The sequence below is a fragment of the Anabrus simplex genome, chromosome 1 (assembly GCF_040414725.1).
Source record: "Anabrus simplex isolate iqAnaSimp1 chromosome 1, ASM4041472v1, whole genome shotgun sequence".
Classification (NCBI taxonomy): domain Eukaryota; kingdom Metazoa; phylum Arthropoda; class Insecta; order Orthoptera; family Tettigoniidae; genus Anabrus; species Anabrus simplex.
This window is the reverse complement of record NC_090265.1, coordinates 1,797,936,088-1,797,958,236: the sequence shown is the minus strand read 5'-3', so window position 1 is coordinate 1,797,958,236 and position 22,149 is coordinate 1,797,936,088. Positions and strand designations below refer to the sequence as shown.

The 22,149-nt window shown below is 40.5% G+C and overlaps 2 protein-coding genes across 2 annotated transcripts in view; one reads left to right on the top strand and one right to left on the bottom strand.

The window, feature by feature from the left end:
- The window catches only part of LOC136858780 (peroxidase), a 316,626-nt gene extending 315,616 nt beyond the window's left edge, over positions 1-1,010 (bottom strand). The window contains exon 1 of the mRNA XM_067138573.2: positions 907-1,010. Within this exon, the coding sequence (XP_066994674.2) occupies positions 907-923 (17 nt within the window). The 5' untranslated portion in view covers positions 924-1,010. The remainder of the gene's footprint in view (positions 1-906) is intronic.
- LOC136858782 (uncharacterized) overlaps positions 1-20,380 on the top strand; it is a 104,341-nt gene extending 83,961 nt beyond the window's left edge. Inside the window, exon 5 of the mRNA XM_068225697.1 lies at positions 20,083-20,380. Coding sequence (XP_068081798.1) covers positions 20,083-20,121 — 39 coding nt within the window. The 3' untranslated portion in view covers positions 20,122-20,380. The remainder of the gene's footprint in view (positions 1-20,082) is intronic.
- Positions 20,381-22,149: the final 1,769 nt, after the last annotated feature.

Below are 22,149 nucleotides of genomic sequence, written 5' to 3'. Positions count from 1 at the left end.
CACAAGACATCACATTACCAACCACCAGAGAAACACGCAATAATGAAAAAAATCCTCCGCATAGGGATGGCGTCAGGAAGGGCGTGCGTCCGTATAACTGGACCAACTCCCCCTCAAATGCTAACTCCTCTAAACTGCCGAAAAGGCCAGGAAGAATAAGACAACTGTAACAAGCGTCTGTGGCTCAGGTGGCAATGCGCCGGCCTCTCACCACTGAGTTCCGTGGTTCAAATCCAGGTCACCCCATGTGAGATTTGCGCTGGACAAAATGGAGGCGGGGCAGGTTTTTCTCCAAGTATTCCGGTTTTCCCTGTCGTCTTTCATTCCAGCAACACTCTCCAATAACATTTCATTTCATCTGTCAGTCATTAATCATGGCCCCAGAAGAGTGCGACAGGCTTCGGAAGCCGGCACAGTTCCTATCCTCGCCGCTAGATGGGGGCTTCATTCATTCTATTCCTGACCCAGTGAAACTGAAAACAGGCTGTCGAGTGTAGCGAAGTGAGATTGCGCATGTATCACCGTAAAACAACAGTGTTTAAATAGAAACTTGGCGCAATCCATTCAGTCAAGACTTTTGACATATTTATCCACATCTCAAGCCCCACAATTGCATTACTCTTTCTTTTCATTTTCCTCCCTGACGTCTCCTATCACGTCGAAACCGCTGAGCTGAATTTCTTGTAAGTATGCACAAACCTTCTGAGAGGAAACTAACGACAGTATGTTTCCTTTTGACGTGAAACTGTTTTAAACTACCCTACATCATTCACAAGTAGTTTATTTCTTACGTTTATACAAGGTTTAAGAATAAAACTTCCACACCACCTAATGTGAAAATAACGCAATATAAAATTGAAATTTTGAAGGAAGATGTATGGGAACATGAATATAATCTTGACTCACCGATTGTCCCGATACATTTTGTCAGAGCTGAGAAATCAAACTCCGGAAGTGCATCCTGCATGTTCACAACAAAACGTGCACCACAGTTGAACGCTATCCCCACATTCATAGTCCTTATATAGAACGGTAACAGTTGAGATTAAACTGTAATACGTGCAACCAAGGCACAAACAGCGAGGGGTGACGTAACTGCTACTATCCGAGTCTAGGCAAAGTAGTTCAACTCTGATAAGTCTGAATACAACTTTAGATTGCGCAGTCACCTTGCAGATTAGTCTGCACAAAACCAAACATACGGGTGTAAAGAATTAAAAACACTCTAAATGACTAAAACTCGCCTTGGTGTAAGTCCAGTGCCTACTCAACTGGATCCAGTGTTGGCATGGTAGTTTACTTGTCACGTTATTTTGCATAAAACACTCGTAAGGCTACAGAAGATCTGGAGAAATTGCCGAATGATATGGACAGTGTTTTGGATAAAGTACAAGAAGAAAAAAATAACAAAAGTAACGGAGTGCAGTCGAACGAAGTCAGGTGATACAGGAATTATTAGATTAGAAAATGAAGTATTCAAGGAAGTAGATGAATATTGTTACTCAGTTAGAAAAATAAATAGCGATAGCAGAAGTGAGGAGGAGGTTAAAATGCAGACTAACACAAACAAAGAAGGCCTTTCTTAAGAAAAAGTGATTCACCTCGAACATTGATATAGGAATTAGAAAGATGTTTTTGAAGATTTTCGTCTGGAGCGTGGCATTGTAGGGAAGTGAAACATGGACGATAACTCGGTAAGAAAGAGAATGGAAGTTTCTCAAATGCGGTGTTACGAAAGAATTTTGAAGGTGAAATCGGTAGGTGAATCACGAATGGAGAGAGGTGAAAGGTGGTGGTGGTGGTGATTATAGTTTTAAACGGACGTATAACTGGAAACCATCATCTATTAACACTAACCATAAGGCAAAATGAAAATATCAGCTCAAGAAAGACAACGGGCACGAAATGCTTGAAAACAGGCCTCGCAACCTAATACCCTCAGCGCAGGAAAAGAAGAAGAGTTGACCAAGGGAGGTCGGCGGGGCCTGGCACAACTAAGTAGTAGCAGCAGCAGCAGCAGCAGCAGCAGCAGCAATTCCAGGACTCAGTCAAGGACCCCATGGTCGCCAACCCACACTCCCAAGTTAAGAGCACCCAGGGCCCCTCTTAGTCGCCTCTTACGACAGACAGGATATACCGTGAATGTTATTCTACTGCCCCATTCACAGGGGGTTACAGGATAGGCTGGCATGACGATCTGCATCAAATCTTTCTGTGGACTGATACCCAGTCAGCAGCAGCAACAACAACAACCAAAAGTACTATACTACATCATGTAGAAAACCAGTTTTTATTCACATGTAATTTTATTTTGAAAATTATCTACAGAGGGGTCCAGAAAAATGTAGACACTCTTTGATAGTCAATATTAATGGAACAAAAAGACATACCGTTACTTTGGGAACATGCATCATTTTCAAAAATATTTTTTTTGAAAAGTACACCAATGAAATAGTACGTAAACGTATTACATTGTGGTATGTTGCCTTGTTTTCTACCATTAAAAAAATATTTAATAGTGCCTTTCCGCAAGGCGAGTGAAACGGCCTCTGACGTAAGCGGCGCGCTGTGACGTCACGATCCAGTACCGCATGGAGCTCTACCAGCCGTTGTGCATCAGCCGTTGCTAAAAGCCGATTGTTTATTATTCACGATCGCGAATAACTTCGAAATGACAGAAGAAAGGTTCGAAACAGCACAGTCAGACAATCTACCATGTGTAGATGTCATCATTCTTGAAAAATGTGACTTTTGTGGCCGCAGAAATTCGCGGATAACAAGCAAGTTTGTAAGTGGCGTCTTTTATATACGTGCAATGTACTGTAACCCATAGTATTAGGATAACAACGAACCTGGATAGATATCACATCACTTTCAACATTTCCTTCTAGACTGATTCCCCTATTAAAGAATAACATTACATTTTCGGGCTTTCAGCATTAGTAAAGTAAGAAATCGGATTTCAGCACTAACATAAACATATAGGTAGCATTATAGTACTAGTCCGCTTCTGTGATGTAGTGGTTAATGTGTGCCACTCCCGGAGGCCCGGTTTCGATTCCCGGCTCTGCCATGAAAGTTGAAAACAAATAGTACAAGGACTGGAACGGGGTCTACTCAGCCTCGGGAGGTCAACTGAGTAGAAGGGTTTCGAATCCCACCTCAGCCATCCTCGAAGTGGTTTTTCGTATTTTCCTACTTCTCCTCCAGGCACCTAAGGCCACGGCCGTTTCCTTCCCTCTTCCTTATCTATCCCTTCCGATCCTCCCATCCTCCAACAAGGCCCCTGTTGAGCATAACAGGTGAGGCCGCTGGGCGAGGTAATGGCCCTCCTCACCAGTTTCATCACCATACCCAAAGTCTCACGTTCCAGGACACTGCCCTTGAAGTGGTAGAGGTGAAATCCCTCGCTGAGTCCGAGAGAAAACCAACCCTGAAGGATACACTGATTAAGAAAGAAAGAAAGAAAGAAAGAAAGAAAGAAAGAAAGAAAGAAAGAAAGAAAGAAGGAAAGAAAGATCATAGTACTATAGGGCTATAATCTATCATTCCCAAAAAAATATATATTTATGGTTGGGACAACTGGCCTACCCACTTTCAGGGCCCATGAAAGAGAATTAAATATCTTTGTGGAGGGAAAAAGTTAAACATGATAAAGATAAATATGACTTCATCTAGTTTTCACAAGTCGGGCTGAGTGGTTCAGACTGTTGAGGTGCTGGCCTTCTGACCCCAACTTGGCAGGTTCGATCCTGGTTCAGTCCATGGTAGTTGAAGGTGCTCAAATACGTCAGCCTCGTGTTGGTAGATTTACTGGCACGTAAAAGAACTCCTGCAGGACTAAATTCCTGCACATCGGCGTCTCCGAAAATCGTAGAAGTAGTTAGCGGGGCGTGAAGCCAATAACGTTAATTACATTTGGCTTTTAACAAGCTGAGCATATCAGGAAAGAAAAGTGTCCCGGTGACATTTTAGTCGCTCAATACAGGAATGTCTTTGGGTGCTGTGACTTTTACTTTTTTTTTCTTTACGTCACACCGTCACATATAGGTCTTATGGCGACGATGGGACAGGAAAGGCCTAGGAATGGGAACAAAGCGGCCGCGGCCTTAGGTACAGCCTCAGCACTTGCCTGGTGTGAAAATGGGAAACCACGGTAAACCATCTTCAGGGCTGCCGGCAGTGGGGTTCAAAACCCACTATCTCCCGGATGCGAGCTCACAGCTGCGCGCTCCTAACCGCACGGCCAACTCGCGCGGTATTTTTACCCTTCGGTTTATTGACTTGGCTTGTATAACCTAAAACTTAGGCTAAGTTGGATAATATTTTAAACACCTACATCACTATTTTCACCTGTGTGCAATTATGTTATTTATTTCATTAATATTATGATAATTATTATAATTGAGCATTGTTAACTTATAAGACCCCAACAGACAAGCATTGGTTTTGTGTAGAGTTATACATTTGTTAAATTCACGTTGTTTCCTTTCATGATGTACACGCCTATTCTTTGTTACATTATAGAGTATTTAGATATAGCCTAAATTTCTTTACCAATTAAGCTCTTCAATAAAGACATACATAACTGTCCCATGCCAAGATATATTGGTAGAATTAGAGCTGTCAAAATGGTCCATAACCTCTTTGATTTATTATCTTGACATGGATCACCCAAAACATAGGTTAGGTTTGGAGAATACTTTAATAATCAGCATTATTTAATGCACTGTTTTTTACTTTCATATTCCAAGATGTAATTGAAGCATTTAAATAGAGCATCATACATTAAAATTTAAAGTTTTACCACTAGAACAGCTGACATGGAAAAGTGATTTGAAAATTCAAACAAATTCATCTTACGTTAAAATCTTAAAAAAATAAAAATAAACTGTAGACTTTTCCGATATATCACCAGCATTTCTCCGGCTCGCCAAAATCCATTTCTCCCTAGTTTTAGCGTCTTTGGAACGTTTATAAACAATTTGTTTGGGATGTGCAATAGCACATCGGAACTCTACACCATTTATAAGTTTTCTGCCTCACTGTCTGCGCAGGATTCATTTTAAGTCTAAAATATACCACTCAGATTATTATCCAATGTATAGGCCTCGAATTTAACCATACTAGACACTAACGTAAAGTAGAAATACGCGAAGTGTATCCTGCTTCTCACAGCACACTATGTGTTACTTCGTCTGCTAATTCAGTCAACCTGTACGATGACGTCAGACCAATGAGATCGCGTGCTTGCGTGACGTGACATTTTCGTAGATTTTTATCACGTTTGGAGTTATTATTTGTACATTCTGATCACATTTTTGAATTCTGCATGAAATTTTGAATCAGATTAGCATATTTGTAATTAAAACCCCGGATCATGCATGGGGGGGGGGGGTTATTTTATGTGTACAAATTGACCCCCATTAGCGGCCAAACAACGTCGATGCCGAACTACGGCTGTCAGTGTTGCCGGTGTGACAGCCGCACAGGACGCCTCGATGTAGGTAAAATCTTTCATTTCAAAACACCTCTCGGATGGCGGGTAAAATCGATGTTTACAGCATCTCACCAGTTACGGTACCTACAAAGAAGAATGGGCCAATCAAACCGCGGGATGACAGATCACACCACACATTAACACTGGGTAGATTAACATGTTTGTCCACGTAAAGGTGAGGATTTTCAGGAGCCCAGTACACGCAGTACAGTACCGTCCAGTTCAGATAACCATCCCTGCAAAGCGTTCATCCTCGTGAAGCATACCTTCAAACCACTCGCAGTACGGTTGATGAACTTACCCCGCTTTCACGAGCACCCTGATTCAGAGATTTTTTAGGTGACCTAATAAAATGTCGCAACACAGCAGCGCAGGAAGCTGGACTTGTTGATGTTTTTGCTCGGCCAGAGATTTTCTTGTGCGCACCCTGAACAGTAACCGTCGCCTTCATATTTGTCCCGAATACGATAAATTGTTGAACGTGTTGGTGGCCGAGTACGCCATTGCCGTTGTACCTCCATCATGGTTTCGTGCTTCCACGGCCTTGCGTTGTTCGAACGGCATTCATTGCTGCGCTGTCATCTGCTGGAAAACGCGCGCAAAGATTGTCGCGCCATTCACGGGACCTTCATCATCTATTGAGAAAATAAAGGACTACCCTACCGCGCAAGAATTGCAACGATATGTCATTTGATATTAACTATCAAAGAGTGTCCCTCTGTACACAGCATAGTAAAAAAGTTCACTAAAAACAGCTTTGTCCTTTTCGCTCGGTCGTTCTACTGGACCAATTTGCCTCATAAAAAAAAAACCAAACCAAACCCCATGGCGCAACAGTCCCGAAGGGCCAAGGCCTACCAAGCGAGCGCTGTTCAGCCCGAAGACCTGCAGATTACGAGGCGTCGTGTGGTCAGCACGCCGGATACTCTCGGCCATTATTCTTGGCTTTCTAGACCGGGGCAGCCATCTCACCGTCAAATAGCTCCTCAATTGTAATCACATAGGCTGAGTGTACCTCGAACCAGCCCTCGGATGCAGGTAAAAATTCCTGACCTGGCCGGTAATCGAACGCGGCGCCTCCCTACACCGCGGAACCGGTTCAGTTTGCCTCATACTTTTCTTATTCTCTCCGGAATTACTTGCCGGTGAATCATCAGACATTGATAGGCCTCTAAGTTCAACCAACTTTGTGTAAACGCAAATTAAAGTCACTAAATGCCTGTACTTGGCGGGCTGCACACACATCTTCATATAGAGATACAGTATCAGCGAAGCTAAACGATGAAGAAACGGCAGGTGTCTACAGGCAAACCTGTAATTTCAACCAAACTTGATATACATCATTAGTAATACCAATATAATGGTCCGTTATTGGACATTATAAATTTTCCAGCTAACTCATTCTTGGTTACCTGCGTTTCGCCCTCGTGTGCTAAGTTAGGCTCATCAGTTGGGACTTAGCACACCACCCAAGACGCAAGGCTAGTGCATACCGTGGAGGCCACTGCATAGGCTACTTGAAGCCACCAGCAGTGCCAATGCACTATCAGAGCTATGTCTCATTTCCAAAATTTGATGCCTGCCTGGCCATCAGATAATACAGATGTTGATTCCCAAAGGGAATTTAAAATATTTGTCCCCGAATGAGTAAATTTATAATACCAATATAATGGTCCGTTATTGGACATTATAAATTTTCCAGCTAACTCATTCTTGGTTGCCTGGCCAGGCAGGCATCAAATTTTGGAAATGAGACATAGCTCTCATAGTGCATTGGCACTGCTGGTGGCTTCAAGTAGCCTATGCAGTGGCCTCCACGGTATGCACTAGCCTTGCGTCTTGGGTGGTGTGCTAAGTCCCAACTGATGAGCCTAACTTAGCACACGAGGGCGAAACGCAGGCAACCAAGAATGAGTTTGCTGGAAAATTTATAATGTCCAATAACGGACCATTATATTGGTATTATAAATTTACTCATTCGGGACAAATATTTTAAATTCCCTTTGGGAATCAACATCTGTATTATACATCATTAGACCTCGGATTTTAGGCAAAAACCTATTTTCTTCTTAAAGAGATAACTTAAAATGAAGTTGTATTTACATGTTTCATGTATTTATAAGGTTAGAAACTGTGGTCCAGTAGTGCCTAAAATGCCTCAACTGGCGTTAGAACCTATTTTTGCCTATATTCCTATAATTGCTATATTTTATACCTAAATCGATTAAAAACGCTTTTAATTTAGTCTGAGAAACTTAAATATTTGTTGACTCATTTTCAGTATCTTGAAATTCTTTTCAGATAAAATGTGAAGCTGTAAACCAATTGCCATTCCCCAGAAGTCCTTAAAAACCTCCCGCTGTGAATACTCCCTTTGTCCCTTAGTCTGTGTGTCATGAGGTGGGGGACAGTGTCCATTGACCTGCTGGAAACGAAACTCTTCATTCCATTCTGTGGAAACTTTCAGTGCGTCCGTTTGCTTAGTGTGTGAATTATGCCAAAAGTGGCACCTTCCAAGACATCCTTAATTAAACAGTGGTTACAGGAGTTTCCCCATTCAACGTTGGATGGAAAACTTATATTCTGCCGCGTGTGCAGCAAAGAGGATAGGAAAATACAGGTGGAACAGGGTCATGGGATGGAGAAAAGGGAGGAGGAAGTATCTTCTGCACCTGTCAGGAAAGATAGGGCTGACCAGGAGGGGACGGGATCAAATGAGGTGGGTAGGGTTGACGCTCTGGTCATGGGGAATTCTATCGTTAGACATGTTGGGAAAGTGTGTGGAGGAAAGGGTACCAGGGTAGAGTGTTATCCAGTAATTAGGTTAAGGCAGATGTTGACGAAAGTAGAAGAGAAGGAGGAGGGAAAGGAGAAGGTGGTAATGTTTCACATTGGTATTAACAACGTAAGACCAGCAGGTATAAGTACCAACATAGTTGGGAATGTGTGGGACCTGATAAATGCAGCACGGGTGAAGTTTAAGAAAGTGGAGATTGTTATCAGTGGAATACTGTGTAGGAGGGATACTGACTGGAGGGTGATTGGGGATTTAAATGAGACTATGGAGTGGGTATGTGGGAAACTGGGAGTGAAATTTCTAGATCCTAATGGGTAGGGAGGATATATGGATCTGCGCTCAGATGGCCTTCACTTAAACCGCAGTGGTACGTATAAGTTAGGAAACTTGTTTAGAAGGGTTATAGGGAGATACACTCAGGGAAACAGGGTGCGCTAGGAAGCGGTGTTAAAGGAACAGGGAACTGGAAATCAAGTAGGGATGACATAAAACTGTTAGTACTCAACTGCAGAAGTATTGTAAAGAAAGGAATAGAATTAAGTAATTTACTAGATATATACTTACCAGATATTGTAGTAGGAGTTGAATCATGGCTGAGAAATGATATAATGGATGCAGAAATTTTCTCACGGAACTGGAGTGTGTATCGTAGAGATAGGATTGGAATGGTGGGAGGGGGAATATTCATTCTCATGAAAGAAGAATTTGTAAGCTACTAAAAAGTAAAAGATGACAAGCACGAAATTCTAGGGGTAAGGCTCATCTCTAAAGATAATACGCAACTAGATGTCTTTGGAGTGTACAGACCAGGAAAGGGTAGTGCAGATGCTGATTCAGAATTATTTGATAAGATAATCAGCTATGTGGGAAACAATAAGGAAAGGAACGTGATCGTAGCGGGTGATCTCAATTTACCAAATGTCAATTGGGAAGGTAATGTGAACGACAGGAAGCATGACCAAGAAATGGCAAATAAGTTAATATGGGAAGGACACCTGATTCAGAAAGTGATGGAACCAACTAGAGGGAAGAGGGAAGAATATTCTGGATGTGGTGCTGGTAAAACCAGATGAGCTCTATAGAGAAACTGAAGTAATAGATGGTATTAGTGATCACGAAGCTGTTTTTGTGGTAAATAAAAATTAATGTGAAAGAAAGGAAGAGATTAAAATCAGGACTGTTAGGCAGTACAGTAGGCTGATAAAACAGGCATGAGGGAGTTTTTAATAAGCAACTATGATCAGTGGAAAACGGTAAATAAAAATGTAAACAGACTCTGGGATGGGTTTAAAGCAATTGTTGAGGAATGTGAAAATAGGTTTGTACCTTTAAAGGTGGTAAGGAATGGTAAAGATCCACTATATTAGAACATGGAAGTAAAGACACTAAGAAGGAGGTGCAGGTTGGAAAGAAATAGAGTTAGAAATGGCTGTGGATGTAATGAGAAATTGAAGGAATTTACTAGGAAATTGAATCTAGCAAAGAAGTCAGCTAAGGATAACATGATGGTGATCATAATTGGTGGTCATACTAGTTTTAGTGAAAAATGGAAGAGTATGTATAGGTACTTTAAGGCAGAAACAGGTTCCAAGAAGGACATTTCAGGAATAATTAATGAACAAGGGGAGTGTGTATGCGAGGATCTTCAAAAGGCAGAAGTATTCAGTCAGCAGTAAGTAAAGATTGTGGGTTACAAGGATAATGTCCAGATAGAGGAGGTGACTAATACTAAAGAAGTATTAAAATTTACCTATGACAGCAATGACATTTACAGTAAGATACAAAAGTTGAAAACTAGAAAAGCAGCTGGAATTGATAAGGTTTCGGGGGATATACTAAAGACAATGGGTTGGGATTTAGTACCATATCTGAAGTACTTGTTTGATTATTGTTTGGTTGAAGGAGCTATACCAAGTGAATGGAGAGTGCTGTAGTAGCCCCCATATATAAAGCAAAGGGTGATAGACATAAAGTTGAAAATCACAGGCCAGTCAGATTGACATGCATTGTATGTAAGCCTTGGGAAAGCATTCTTTCTGATTATATTAGACATGTTTGCAAAATTAATAACTGGTTTGATAGAAGGCAGTTTGGGTTTAGGAAAGGTTATTCCACTGAAGCCCAACGTATAGGATTCCAGCAAGATATAGCAGATATCCTGGATTCAGGAAGTCAATTGGACTGTATCGCAATTGACCTATCTAAGGCATTTGATAGGGTAGATCATGGGAGACTTCTGGCAAAAATGAGTGCAATTGGACTTGACAAAAGAGACTGAATGGGTGGCTCTGTTTCTAGAAAATAGAACTCAGAGGATTAGAGTAGGAGAAGCTTTATCTGACCCTGTAATAATTAAGAGGAGAATTCCTCAAGGCAGTATTATTGGGCCTTTATGTTTTCTTATATATATATAAATGATATTTGTAAAGAAGTTGAATCAGGGATAAGGCTTTTCGCAGATGATGTTATTCTGTACAGAGTAAGAAATAAATAGCAAGATTGTGAGCGGCTGCAGGGTGACCTCGATAATGTTGTGAGATGGACAGTAGGCAATGGTATGATGATAAACGGGAATAAAAGTCAGGTTGTGAGTTTCACAAATAGGAAAAGTCCTCTCAGTTTTAATTACTGCATTGATGGGGTGAAAGTTCCCTTTGGGGATCGTTGTAAATACCTAGGTATTAATATAAGGAAAGATCTTCACTGGGGTAATCACATAAATGGGATTGTAAATAAAGGGTACAGATCTCTGCACATGGTTATGAGGGTGTTTAGGGGTTGTAGTAAGGATGAAAAGGAGAGGGCATATTTGTCTCTGGTGAGACTCCAACTAGAGTATGGTTCGAGTGTATGGGACCCTCACTAGGATTACTTGATTCAGGAACTGGAAAAAATCCAAAGAAAAGCAGCTCGATTTGTTCTGGGTGATTTCCGACAAAAGAGTAGCATTACAAAAATGTTGCAAAGTTGGGCTGGGAAGACTTGGGAGAAAGGAGACGAGCTGCTCGACTAAGCAGTATGTAATACCAATATAATGGTCCGTTATTGGACATTATAAATTTTCCAGCTAACTCATTCTTGGTTGCCTGCGTTTCGCCCTCGTGTGCTAAGTTAGGCTCGTCAGTTGGGACTTAGCACACCACCCAAGGCGCAAGGCTGGTGCATACCATGGAGGCCACTGCATAGGCTATTTGAAGCCACCAGCAGTGCCAATGCACTGTGAGAGCCATGTCTCATTTCCAAAAATAGATGCCTGCCTGGCCATCAAATGATGTAGATGTTGATTCCCATAGGGAACCTAAAATATTTGTCCTGAATGAGTAAATTTATAATACCAATATAATGGTCCGTTATTGGACATTATAAATTTTCCAGCTAACTCATTCTTGGTTGCCTGCGTTTCGCCCTCGTGTGCTAAGTTAGGCTCGTCAGTTGGGAAAATTTATAATGTCCAATAACGGACCATTATATTGGTATTATAAATTTACTCATTCAGGACAAATATTTTAGGTTCCCTATGGGAATCAACATCTACATCATAAGCAGTATGTTTCGACAACAATAAAGGTGTTTTAATTTGTTCCACCTATTCAATACTTTTTTTTTTTCACTTATAGTGGTTATAGACTCTTGGTTAAATGGGACATGTTTCGCCCTCAATTAAGGGCATCTTCAGCCTAAAAACAATCATCAAGAATACAACTAATATTAAAAGTGAAAGCTAAAAGTTTAGCCAGTTATTATAATTCGGAACAAAAAGTGTGAAAAATGATACAATGTATAAAGATGCTAATGGAAAACTGTCTATGATTAAACTATAATCTTGTCGGAGACTAAAACTTCTTCCACTAAAATTCTAATTAAAAACAGTTCATTTAGTGCCAACAGACGGGCAGCAACCAACACAGCAGTAGATAACAAATAACAACTTCCACTAACATAAAACATTATTTCTGCATCTACTGACATTTCCTGGCAAGGTTCCAGCCAATTGTATTACTTACCGGTGCTAAAGGCCACTTACAATTTTTCAACGGATGCTTCTGTCTCACTTTATGCTGGCGAATTTCATCAGTGGCCTTGGAAAGATTGTATTTATGACAATCATGCTTATGCTTGTGTTCACGCCCTCATGTCGTTGGCTTTATATTATTACTACTTTGGTTTTCCACTAATATTTTAAATGAACTGTTTTTAATTCGAATTTTAATGGAAGAAGTTTTAGTCTCCGACAAGATTATAGTTTAATCATAGACAGTTTTCCATTAGCATCTTTATATATTGTATCATTTTTCACATTTTTATGTTCCGAATTTTAATAACTGGCTAAACTTTTAGCTTTTACTTTTAATATTAGTTGTATTCTTGATGATTGTTTTTAAGCTGAAGATGCCCTTAATTGAGGGCGAAACATGTCCCATTTAACCAAGGGTCTATTTATGTAACCACTATAAGTGAAGAAAAAAAAAAACAAGAAAAAAAAAAAAAAAAAACAACTATTGAATAGGTGGAACAAATTAAAACACCTTTATTGTTGTTGAACTGTAAATTTTCAATACGGACCTAAAATGAGGTTTATAAGCGGTATGTTCCGAGTTGTCAGTGGAGAGATGGAGTGGGAGAACATCAGTAGACGAATAAGTTTGGATGGTGTCTTTAAAAGTAGGAAAGATCACAATATGAAGATAAAGTTGGAATTCAAGAAGACAAATTGGGGACTGGAAGTTAGGAATTGGAAGAACTTACCAAGGGAGATGTTCAATAAATTTCCAACTTCTTTGCAATCATTTAAGAAAAGGGTAGGAAAACAACAGATAGGGAATCTGCCACCTGGGCGACTGCCCTAAATGCAGATCAGTAGTGAATGATTGAGGTAAGTGAAATTTGTTTTATATTTCACTCTGAAGTACGTACTTTGGTGTGAGAGTCGTACTTAATACGTAGGCGTTCTATCTCTCTGTTGTATTAGGTTTTATACATTTTATACATCAATTCAGCGTACATACACTAAACGAAGTACAACAGTAAATATGAACTGGGGATTGCAGCGGATCCCGATACCTCGTATTTTGTTTATAGAATCGTTAAAAACTGGCCATGTATATGTGGTACTGTAAGGTGTATTTTTTCGGAGAAAGGCAAATTTTCAAGCAGGTTTTAGAAGAGGAATAATAGTACAAACGTATTGAAAAATGAAAATATCATGATGCCGTAGGGAATCTAAAAATACGAAGTGGAAATTGTAACAAAATTAGATATGTACTTTTTTATCAATTGTAGGAAGTGTATGACAGATTATACACATTGTAATATATACAGCAATGATATGTTTTGATAAGCATACAGTAAATGTAAGGAAGAAAAAACACAGAATTCAGCCATGCACGGGCATCAGTACCGGTAGTAACAAAAAAATGTTGGCCAATATAATCTAACCGAACATAACAAAACAGGAAAAGAAATGAATTAAATTCACCTCTACTGTGTTCGGCTCCTTGGTTGAAAGGTCAGTAGTCACCTTCGGTTCAGAAGGCCCCGGGTTCGATTCCCGGCCGGATCAGAGATTTAAACCTTAAATGGTGATTTCTCCTGGCTTGGGGACTGTGTATGTGTACTGTCTGAAACATTCCTGAAACTCACACACAATACTATCGTCCACTACAAAAGCACGCAGTTTCCTTTACACAGCAGATGCCGCCCACCCTCGTTCGAGGGTCTGCCTTACAAAGGCTGGACCAGGATAGGAATAATCACATGGAATTATTACCTCTACTGCGTCACTTAAAGGTCCATGGTGCATGTCTACTGGAGGAATCAGGAAGCGCTACAAGGCCCTATGAATTTGAATAGTCTTCTGTGCATATTTTCATCTGGGCTATATACTTGCACGGTTTACACAATATTTGTGACTGTTTATAGTTGTTCCTGTTTCTAGGTATCCAGTGATAGGTGATCGCATCTTAGTCAACATGTCCAGGGGATTAAACATCAGGAAAATCTGCAACGAAAATCAAATCTTAAACAAAGATTATTAACAACGGAATCGCTAAATAAGGGAAGCAAAGACGAATTCCATGCGGACTTATGCAGAGCTCTTGTGTCAGCAAATATTCCCTTCAACTCACTTGAAAATCCTTCCTTCAAAAGTTTTTCACAAAAATATTGTCATCGGAACATTCCAACCAATCAACTTTAAGGAGAAAGTACCTGGACACTCTTTACGAAGTCACAGTCAGGCGGATAAGGGAAGATATAGGAGACTCATATATCTGGATCTCTGTCGATGAGTTAACTAACACTCTAGGTCGTTATATTGCCCACTTGATAGTCGGAAAATTAGATCCCAACACGCTGTGTTCGCCATATTTGATCTGCAGCAGACCGTTAACTAAAAACCAATCAGGAGACAGTTTCTCAGTTTGTAAATAAAGGTCTCAAGGTGCTTTTCCCCAATATCATGGACGAAAATAAGGTGCTTCTTATATTTACTGATGCAGCCCTTACATGACTGCTGCTGTTAAGTTGCTGAAAGTATTTTACCCTGCTTTGATTCACGTCACTTGTCTTGCTCATGCTATGAATCGCGTGGCTGAACAGATACGTGCCAAATTTCCTCGAGTCAACAAGATGATCTCCTCCACTAAGAACATTTTTGTAAAGACTCTCACACGAATCCAGTTGTTCCGCAATGAATGACCTGATCTTCCACTGTCACTAGAACCCATCCTTACGTGCTGGGGGACTTGGCTTCAGGCCATTCTGTACTACAGCGAACATTTTGATGCAATCAGAAGTTTTGTTCTCGCCCTAAATGAAGATGCCATGGGCATCATTTCGGCCAAAAGTGTTCTAAAGAAATTGCCTACATCAGGTCCCATATTTATTTATTTTGGTCCCTGTTATTTATGCACTTGAGTCTTCCGGGAAACCTGTTTACGAACAATTGGATTTGTTAGAAGAGGTGAAAGAAAAAATCAGCTTAGGTCCAGGCCCCGCTGGGGATAGAATTCAGGACACAAGCTTAATAAAGTAAACAACAGAAGAACCCAGGACTGTCAACGCTTCGTGCTGTGGCTGATGTTTTGATTGGCAAAACTAACGTTGAATGTGACATCTCCCCACGTCTTGTACCAAAATTCAAATACAGCCCTGTAACCTCTGTTGACGTTGAGCATACTTTCTCAGCCTACAAGCTAGTGTTGTCAGACAAGCGGTGTAGTTTCACAGCAGAAAATCTAGAAAAAGTTCTAGTGATTTACTGTGCATCAAATTATGGGCAGTAACATGCTTGTAATTCAATGTTTTAATTATTTAAGAGATAAAAACTCAAAAATGTGGTGAACCATTGTGTGTGTGAAATATCGTATTAACATGTTATTGCCTTATTACTTGTATGCATTTAGAGTTATCAATTTAGAAAAAGAAAAATAGTATTTTAATTGATAAGTGCTTATTAAAGTCCGGCTCCATGGCTAAATGGTTAGCGTGCTGGCCTTTGGTCACAGGGGTCCCGGGTTTGATTCCCGGCAGGGTCGGGAATTTTAACCTTAATTGGTTAATTTCTCTGGCACGGGGGCTGGGTGTATGTGTCGTCTTCATCATCATTTCATCCTCATCGCGACGCACAGGTCACCTACGGGTGTCAAATCAAAAGACCTGCACCTGGCGAGCCGAACATGTCCTCGGACACTCCCGGCACTAAAAGCCATACGCCATTTCATTTCAGTGCTTATTAAAATACATAAAATTGAAGCTGCCTAAAACATATTTTTAGAACCTATTTTTACATATTTGAGAGCCTATTTCAGGCAGCTAAAATACAAATTTTAGCGCCTAAAAATCCGAGGTCTAGTCATAAGTATGCTATTTGTTTTACGTCACGACGACACAGATAGGTCTTATGGCGATGATAGGACAGGAAAGGCCTAGGAATGGGAAGGAAGCGGCCATGGCCTTAATTAAGGTACAGCCCCAGCAATTGCCTGGTGTGAAAATTGGAAACCACGGAAATCCATCTTCAGGGCTGCCGACAATGGGGTTCGAGCCCACTATCTCCCGGATGCAAGCTCACAGCTGCGCACTCCTAACCGCATGGCCAACTCGCCCGGCATAAGTATGAGGTGAGGAAGTGTATACGATGAGGAACGCAGGTGTCAATTCGGAAACTTCCGGAGAACTTCGAGTCTTTGAGTTATCTCTCTTTGGTATGCAGTGGCGATCTGACAGACCAAAGACTAGCACACGCATCCCTCCCGGTCCCCATACCTATCGGCCAACAAAAAGTTTTTTTTGGGGGGGGAAGGGGGGCGAAGCCCGCTCCCCCCGCGTGACCATCGATTCAATCTACATGTCCTCTGACATGCTATTAATTCTAAAGAAGAAAGAGCTAGCAGGGAAGAGTGGGAAGTGATACAAGGAGTATCTGCCGCGGTTTCCGAGTAAACTCGCTATCATGGCAGCCTGTTTCCATGTCAGACACGTTACCAGGCGAGTTTGTATTGGTAGGATGATGTCAAGGTATCTATTTTTGCCTATATTCATATAATTGCTGTATTTTATACCTAAATCAATTAAAAATGCTTTTAATTTAGTCGGAGAAACTTAAATATTTGCCGACTCGTTTTCAATATCTTGAATAGTTTTTTCTTGAAAATTTTTCAGACAAAATGTGAAGCTGTAAACCAATTACCACTCCCCGAAAGTCCTTAAGAACCTCCCGCTGTTATAGCCATATCAGAAATATACAGTATTGACCTCATTAATTATCCCCTTCAGACAACAGTATTGTAAAGTATGTCTGAAAAATTTCTCTAAAGAAATACCAAAGGGCTTGGACACTTCAGAGCTACCTGGAAAGCATACATACGTACAACTTCTAACACATTAATGTATGCCACATCCTTATCAACTCTTTATTATAACATTCATGTAGTCCACATGTGCAACATGCTGAAATAGATGAATGTCTGCACAAACGAGACATATCTGGCAAACAGTTCTATTCAGAACTTGTAAGAGCTCGTCAGTGGAGAGTGCAGACAATACCTAGCCTATGCCTGAAACATGATAATGATGATATATATATATAGATCGTATGGCTTTTCAAGTACACAAAATATCTAATGAAAATGTCCAAATTGGACAACCAGTCCAGAGCACTTGGAGTCACTTGGTGTAGAAGCCTCAGATCACCATTAAATGCTTGAAGTTCTATTGTTTGCTCCTCCGCTCCACAGTCACAGTCGAATGGAACCCCATTTCTTCAACTTGTAACCACACCTCCCTTGACCCGTTCAGCTTCGACCTGGTTTGACGCGGCAGTTGGAATCCTTCAACCTTCTTTGTTGGATCTTGAACCAAGTGAGCGTTGTTGGGTGGATGTTCATGCCAACATTGTCACCTCCCGGAGATCATGTTGAAAGAAATGATACTTTTAAAATCAGTCCAGCGTAGTTTGCATGATTTCAGACGAGTTGTTGGTGGGTCTTGTAGGGCACTGTACAAGGGAGAGTTCTTGTGAGAAGAGATCTTCTGGAGCAAGTTTACCTTAGCTGCTTTCCTCCTTAGATCTTGCGGGGCAATATTAGCTAAGACAGGTAACCGCTGAATAGGAGTAGATCTGACAGTACCAGTGATAACTATCGTGGCTTCATTAAGCTGGACATCAATCTTTGTTGTGTGAATACTGTTTTGCCACACAGGAGCATAGTATTCACCAGCAGAATACACAAGAGTAAGTGCAGCAGAGCGTAGTGTATTGGTGCCTGCACCCCAGCTATTTCCGGCAATCTTGCAGAGTAGATTCACTCTCGAGCCAAGTTTTTTAGATAATGTGATGCACTGTTCTTTGAACATCAAGAACTGATCCTGAGTGATTCCTAGATATTTTGGATTGTAGTTATGTGGTACTTTGGTTCCGTCGAAAGTCACATGTAGTTTCCTATGGGCTTCCTTGTTATTTAGATGGAATGCAGTAACCTCAGTTTTATTTGGATTAGGTTGAAGTCGCCATTTATAGAGGTAGTCACTCAATTTCGTCAGATCACTTGTCAGTAAATTCTCACAGTCCATAAGATCTTTACTCTAGAACACTAACGCTAGGTTGTCTGCATACTGGATTTTCAAAGAGTCCGTGTCTGGCGTATCATGGATATACAAGTGAAACAGAATGGGGGCCAGAACTGATCCCTGAGGTAGGCCATTGTTTAGAGTTCTCCATCTGCTAGACTGTCCATTCAGAAACACCTTAAAGCGTCTGTCAGAGAGCATGTTGTTCACTAGAAATGCCAGCTTTTGACATGGGATGATTTCAATAAACTTTGACATGAAGCCATCCTTCCACACAGTGTCATAAGCTGCTATAAGGTCCACAAAAACTACAGATGATCGGATGCCTCGTTAAAATTCAGCTTCAATTAGAGCTGTCAATATTAAAACCTGGTCGCAGCAGCTCTGATGTTTCCTAAAGCCACCTTGTTCAACAGGGATGATTTGATCAATCGCCTCTTGAATGTGATTTAGAATAAGCCTTTCTAGTAGCTTATAGATCATGCTGAGTAGCGATACTGGTCGGTAGTGAGAAGCATCACTTCTATCTTTGCCTGGTTTCACGACGGCAAGGAAGAAGCCTCCCCGAAGATTGTGGTTACAGCAATCGAGCATTCCCTGGGCAACGGTTTAACCGGCTCATTCTTCCACAAAGGTGCTGCTACACAGCAACAAATATGCAAGAGAACTTATCTACGAATAGTCCTTTTCAGGACCAACCAAGCAATGAACACTCATCAGTTTCCATTGGTAACAACTTATGGATATGTCACTTGAACATCAAATCAATTTCAACTGCTAAGAGTCAATATCTCTCACGCCTGATGCTGCAGAATACTGTAGATGTAATAGCAATATAGGAGACTCACACCAAGGATGACACAGTTTTTTTACAGAAGAGTAAGGACATATGGTTATGCTCTGGCTGGAGTCACAATGATGAACAAAACGGTAATGCTACATATGTCAGGTCCCATCTCACTGACTACAAACTAACTTATCAAGACAGATATTGAACAGTGAATGAAGAGATTCATTCAAAATCACTGCTAATGTATACCCAGACAGGGCATTAATAGACACATCCCAAGATAGAAAACACAGTCACCAATGCAACAGGAAGATAGAAACCACTGCAAACATGATGAACCCCACCATCACCTTGGGCCTTGATCGCTAATGCCTTGAGGGAACGTCAATGTGTACAAGGAAGGACATGAATTTGCGGTCAATGGATACTGTAAACAGATAGATATGATAACCATTCCTACTGGCTCGAAACATAGTTCCACCTGTTAGAATGAAGGGCTCTGAAACTCGAACAGTTAATGTTCATAAATTGAAGTGCAATGCTCATGACAAGTTTCCTGAAATTCTGTTAAACCATTTTCTCATGATGTAACTGACAAGAATTGAATTGAACCTCCTTTCAACTTCGGTATATATCATCCGTCACAAAAATATGAAGTGTACTGTTCTCACGTTATATCTCTGCCACTGCGTGACCACTGTATTTCTAAGAGAGTGAAAGGTCCTATTCATAGGACATTCCTCCACATTGTGGGGCTCGGGAAGAGGAATAGAAGTGCTGACAGCAACTAGACCTTGCATTTTAAAGAAAATGCAATGGCCATGCAGCGGCAGAGATTAAATGCCAGGACTGTGCAGGCAAAATTATAATTTTATGAACCAGATAACACAGGGTTTCTCTTAAACAATCCACTGTTCTCTTTTTCAGGCACCTCCACCTCCTTATTCCGAAACAACTTGGTCCTAATTGTGGATACGACTACAGCCCTAGTGTAAAGAATTCACAAGTATATCAATGCACCTAACAATGAAGAAGATATAGAATTATTAAAATAATTTTTGATAGAATCATTAAAATCTAATTTTGAAGATCCTTCATCATCTTCAGTATACTGTATGTTGAAATTGCAATGTAACTTAGTATTTATAAAACTCATTTTTATATATAATATATGTATGTTTCATGTTTATAAATTATTTTTTTTAAATCTGAAAATATTTTACAAGTTACCTAAGTGCTGGTACTGCATTTTACTGATTCTTTTTACCCACCCTTCTATTCTTTACTGTAACCCTAAGTGATGACAATTTGTTTATAATAAAAAATCTACGATATGGTACCTAATTTTCACCCAATTATGGTCTCCCATTGTTCATTAATACCAGACCTCCAACCAAGTTCAAATTTGCTCTTAAATATAGAGTAGTAGCTGGCAATTAGAAGGAAGAGGGAAAATTACGGGATCTTACATTAATGAAAATCCACAGCCTGTTCCCAGTCATTCAACCGGGTCAGGAATGGACTGAATGAAGCCCCCCATCTAGCGGCAAGGATAGGAAATGTGCCGGCTGCCGAAGCCTGTCGCACTCCTGTTACATTAATACCTGCCAGTATTCCAGAGAAAAGCTTTCTAGTGTGAGAATGCACGAGTGGAAATGGATAGTTGTAATAATTTCTGCATGTGTTCCACCAGCTGTAGATTAGTATAGGACTAGCATGTGAGGTATGTGTTGAAATGACTGGCATGATAAAATGCCACCAAGACAAACGATGTTAACGTTGAACTGTCAAATTATTCTAACAAGTTATATTCATATCCTGAATTAAACACATCCTAACAAGGAATCTATCCCAATCGCTGAAAGTGTTACATATAATCTAGTTTGCTACTATATAATCATAATATGTAACTGTGCAGTCTATGGAAGCTAAATAAATGAATGATTGAATATTAGCTGCTAATGTCAAAGGAGAAAATATCAAAATTTTAACTTTGAGCATTGCAAAAAAAGCATCTGCTTCATAATTTTGTTTGGGTATTCCTAACCTAGCGCAGTCCTTGTAATGCAGATGGCATCTTTTCTATGGGAACTGCATGTTTTTGTAGTGGAGGATAGTGATGTATGTGATGTGTGAATAATAGGAAGAGAATCTATAGGAGACAAGAGTTACATTTCACAAACTGGTCATCATCGGAATTCAAAAAGTGATCAGAGCACCATATGAAGGAGTCACTGCACTGATCAGAAAAGTCCCCTACATCTAAATAAATAGTGACCTCCTCCGGTGCAGTTAACCATTCAGGACGACCATAACGTGGGACCAATTTCTATCTGCTATTGACCAGAGCAAAATAATTTCCCTCGATGCTGAGACCCAACTTGTTAAAAGATTTACTTCACAAAATGCAGGAACTTACACGAGATTCATGACAAATCAGTTTATTTAACAAACATTCCCTAAATAAATATAACTCTTAAAGGTTAATGTACACGTAAGATTGCTAAATGGAGTGAAATATCCATACGCCTAGGAAACAGATGGAGCAGTGACCTTCCATTTAAGTCCACATTTATAAAATAAAGCATGGGTCAAAATTTTCAGCTGCAGCCTTTGTCAATGGAAGACAGAACAGTACCTGCGAAACCTATATTGTGTAACAATCATTTTGCCCTCCACGACTAGTGTTGTCCGACATCCATACATAATGTCACCCCAAACTTTTTTTAGAAGTTGCTTTACGTCGCACCGACACAGGTCTTATGCTGACGATGGGATAGGGAAAGGCTAGGGGTGGGAAGGAACCGGCCATGTCCTTAATTAGGTTACAGTCCCAGCATTTGTCTGATGTGAAAATGGGAAACCACGGAAAACAATCTTCAGGACTGCCAACAGCGGGATCCGAACCCACTATCTTCCGAATGCAAGCTCACAGCTGGGCACCCCTAGCCACACAGCCAACTCACTAGCTCAGTCCACAAACGTTTACCTGAC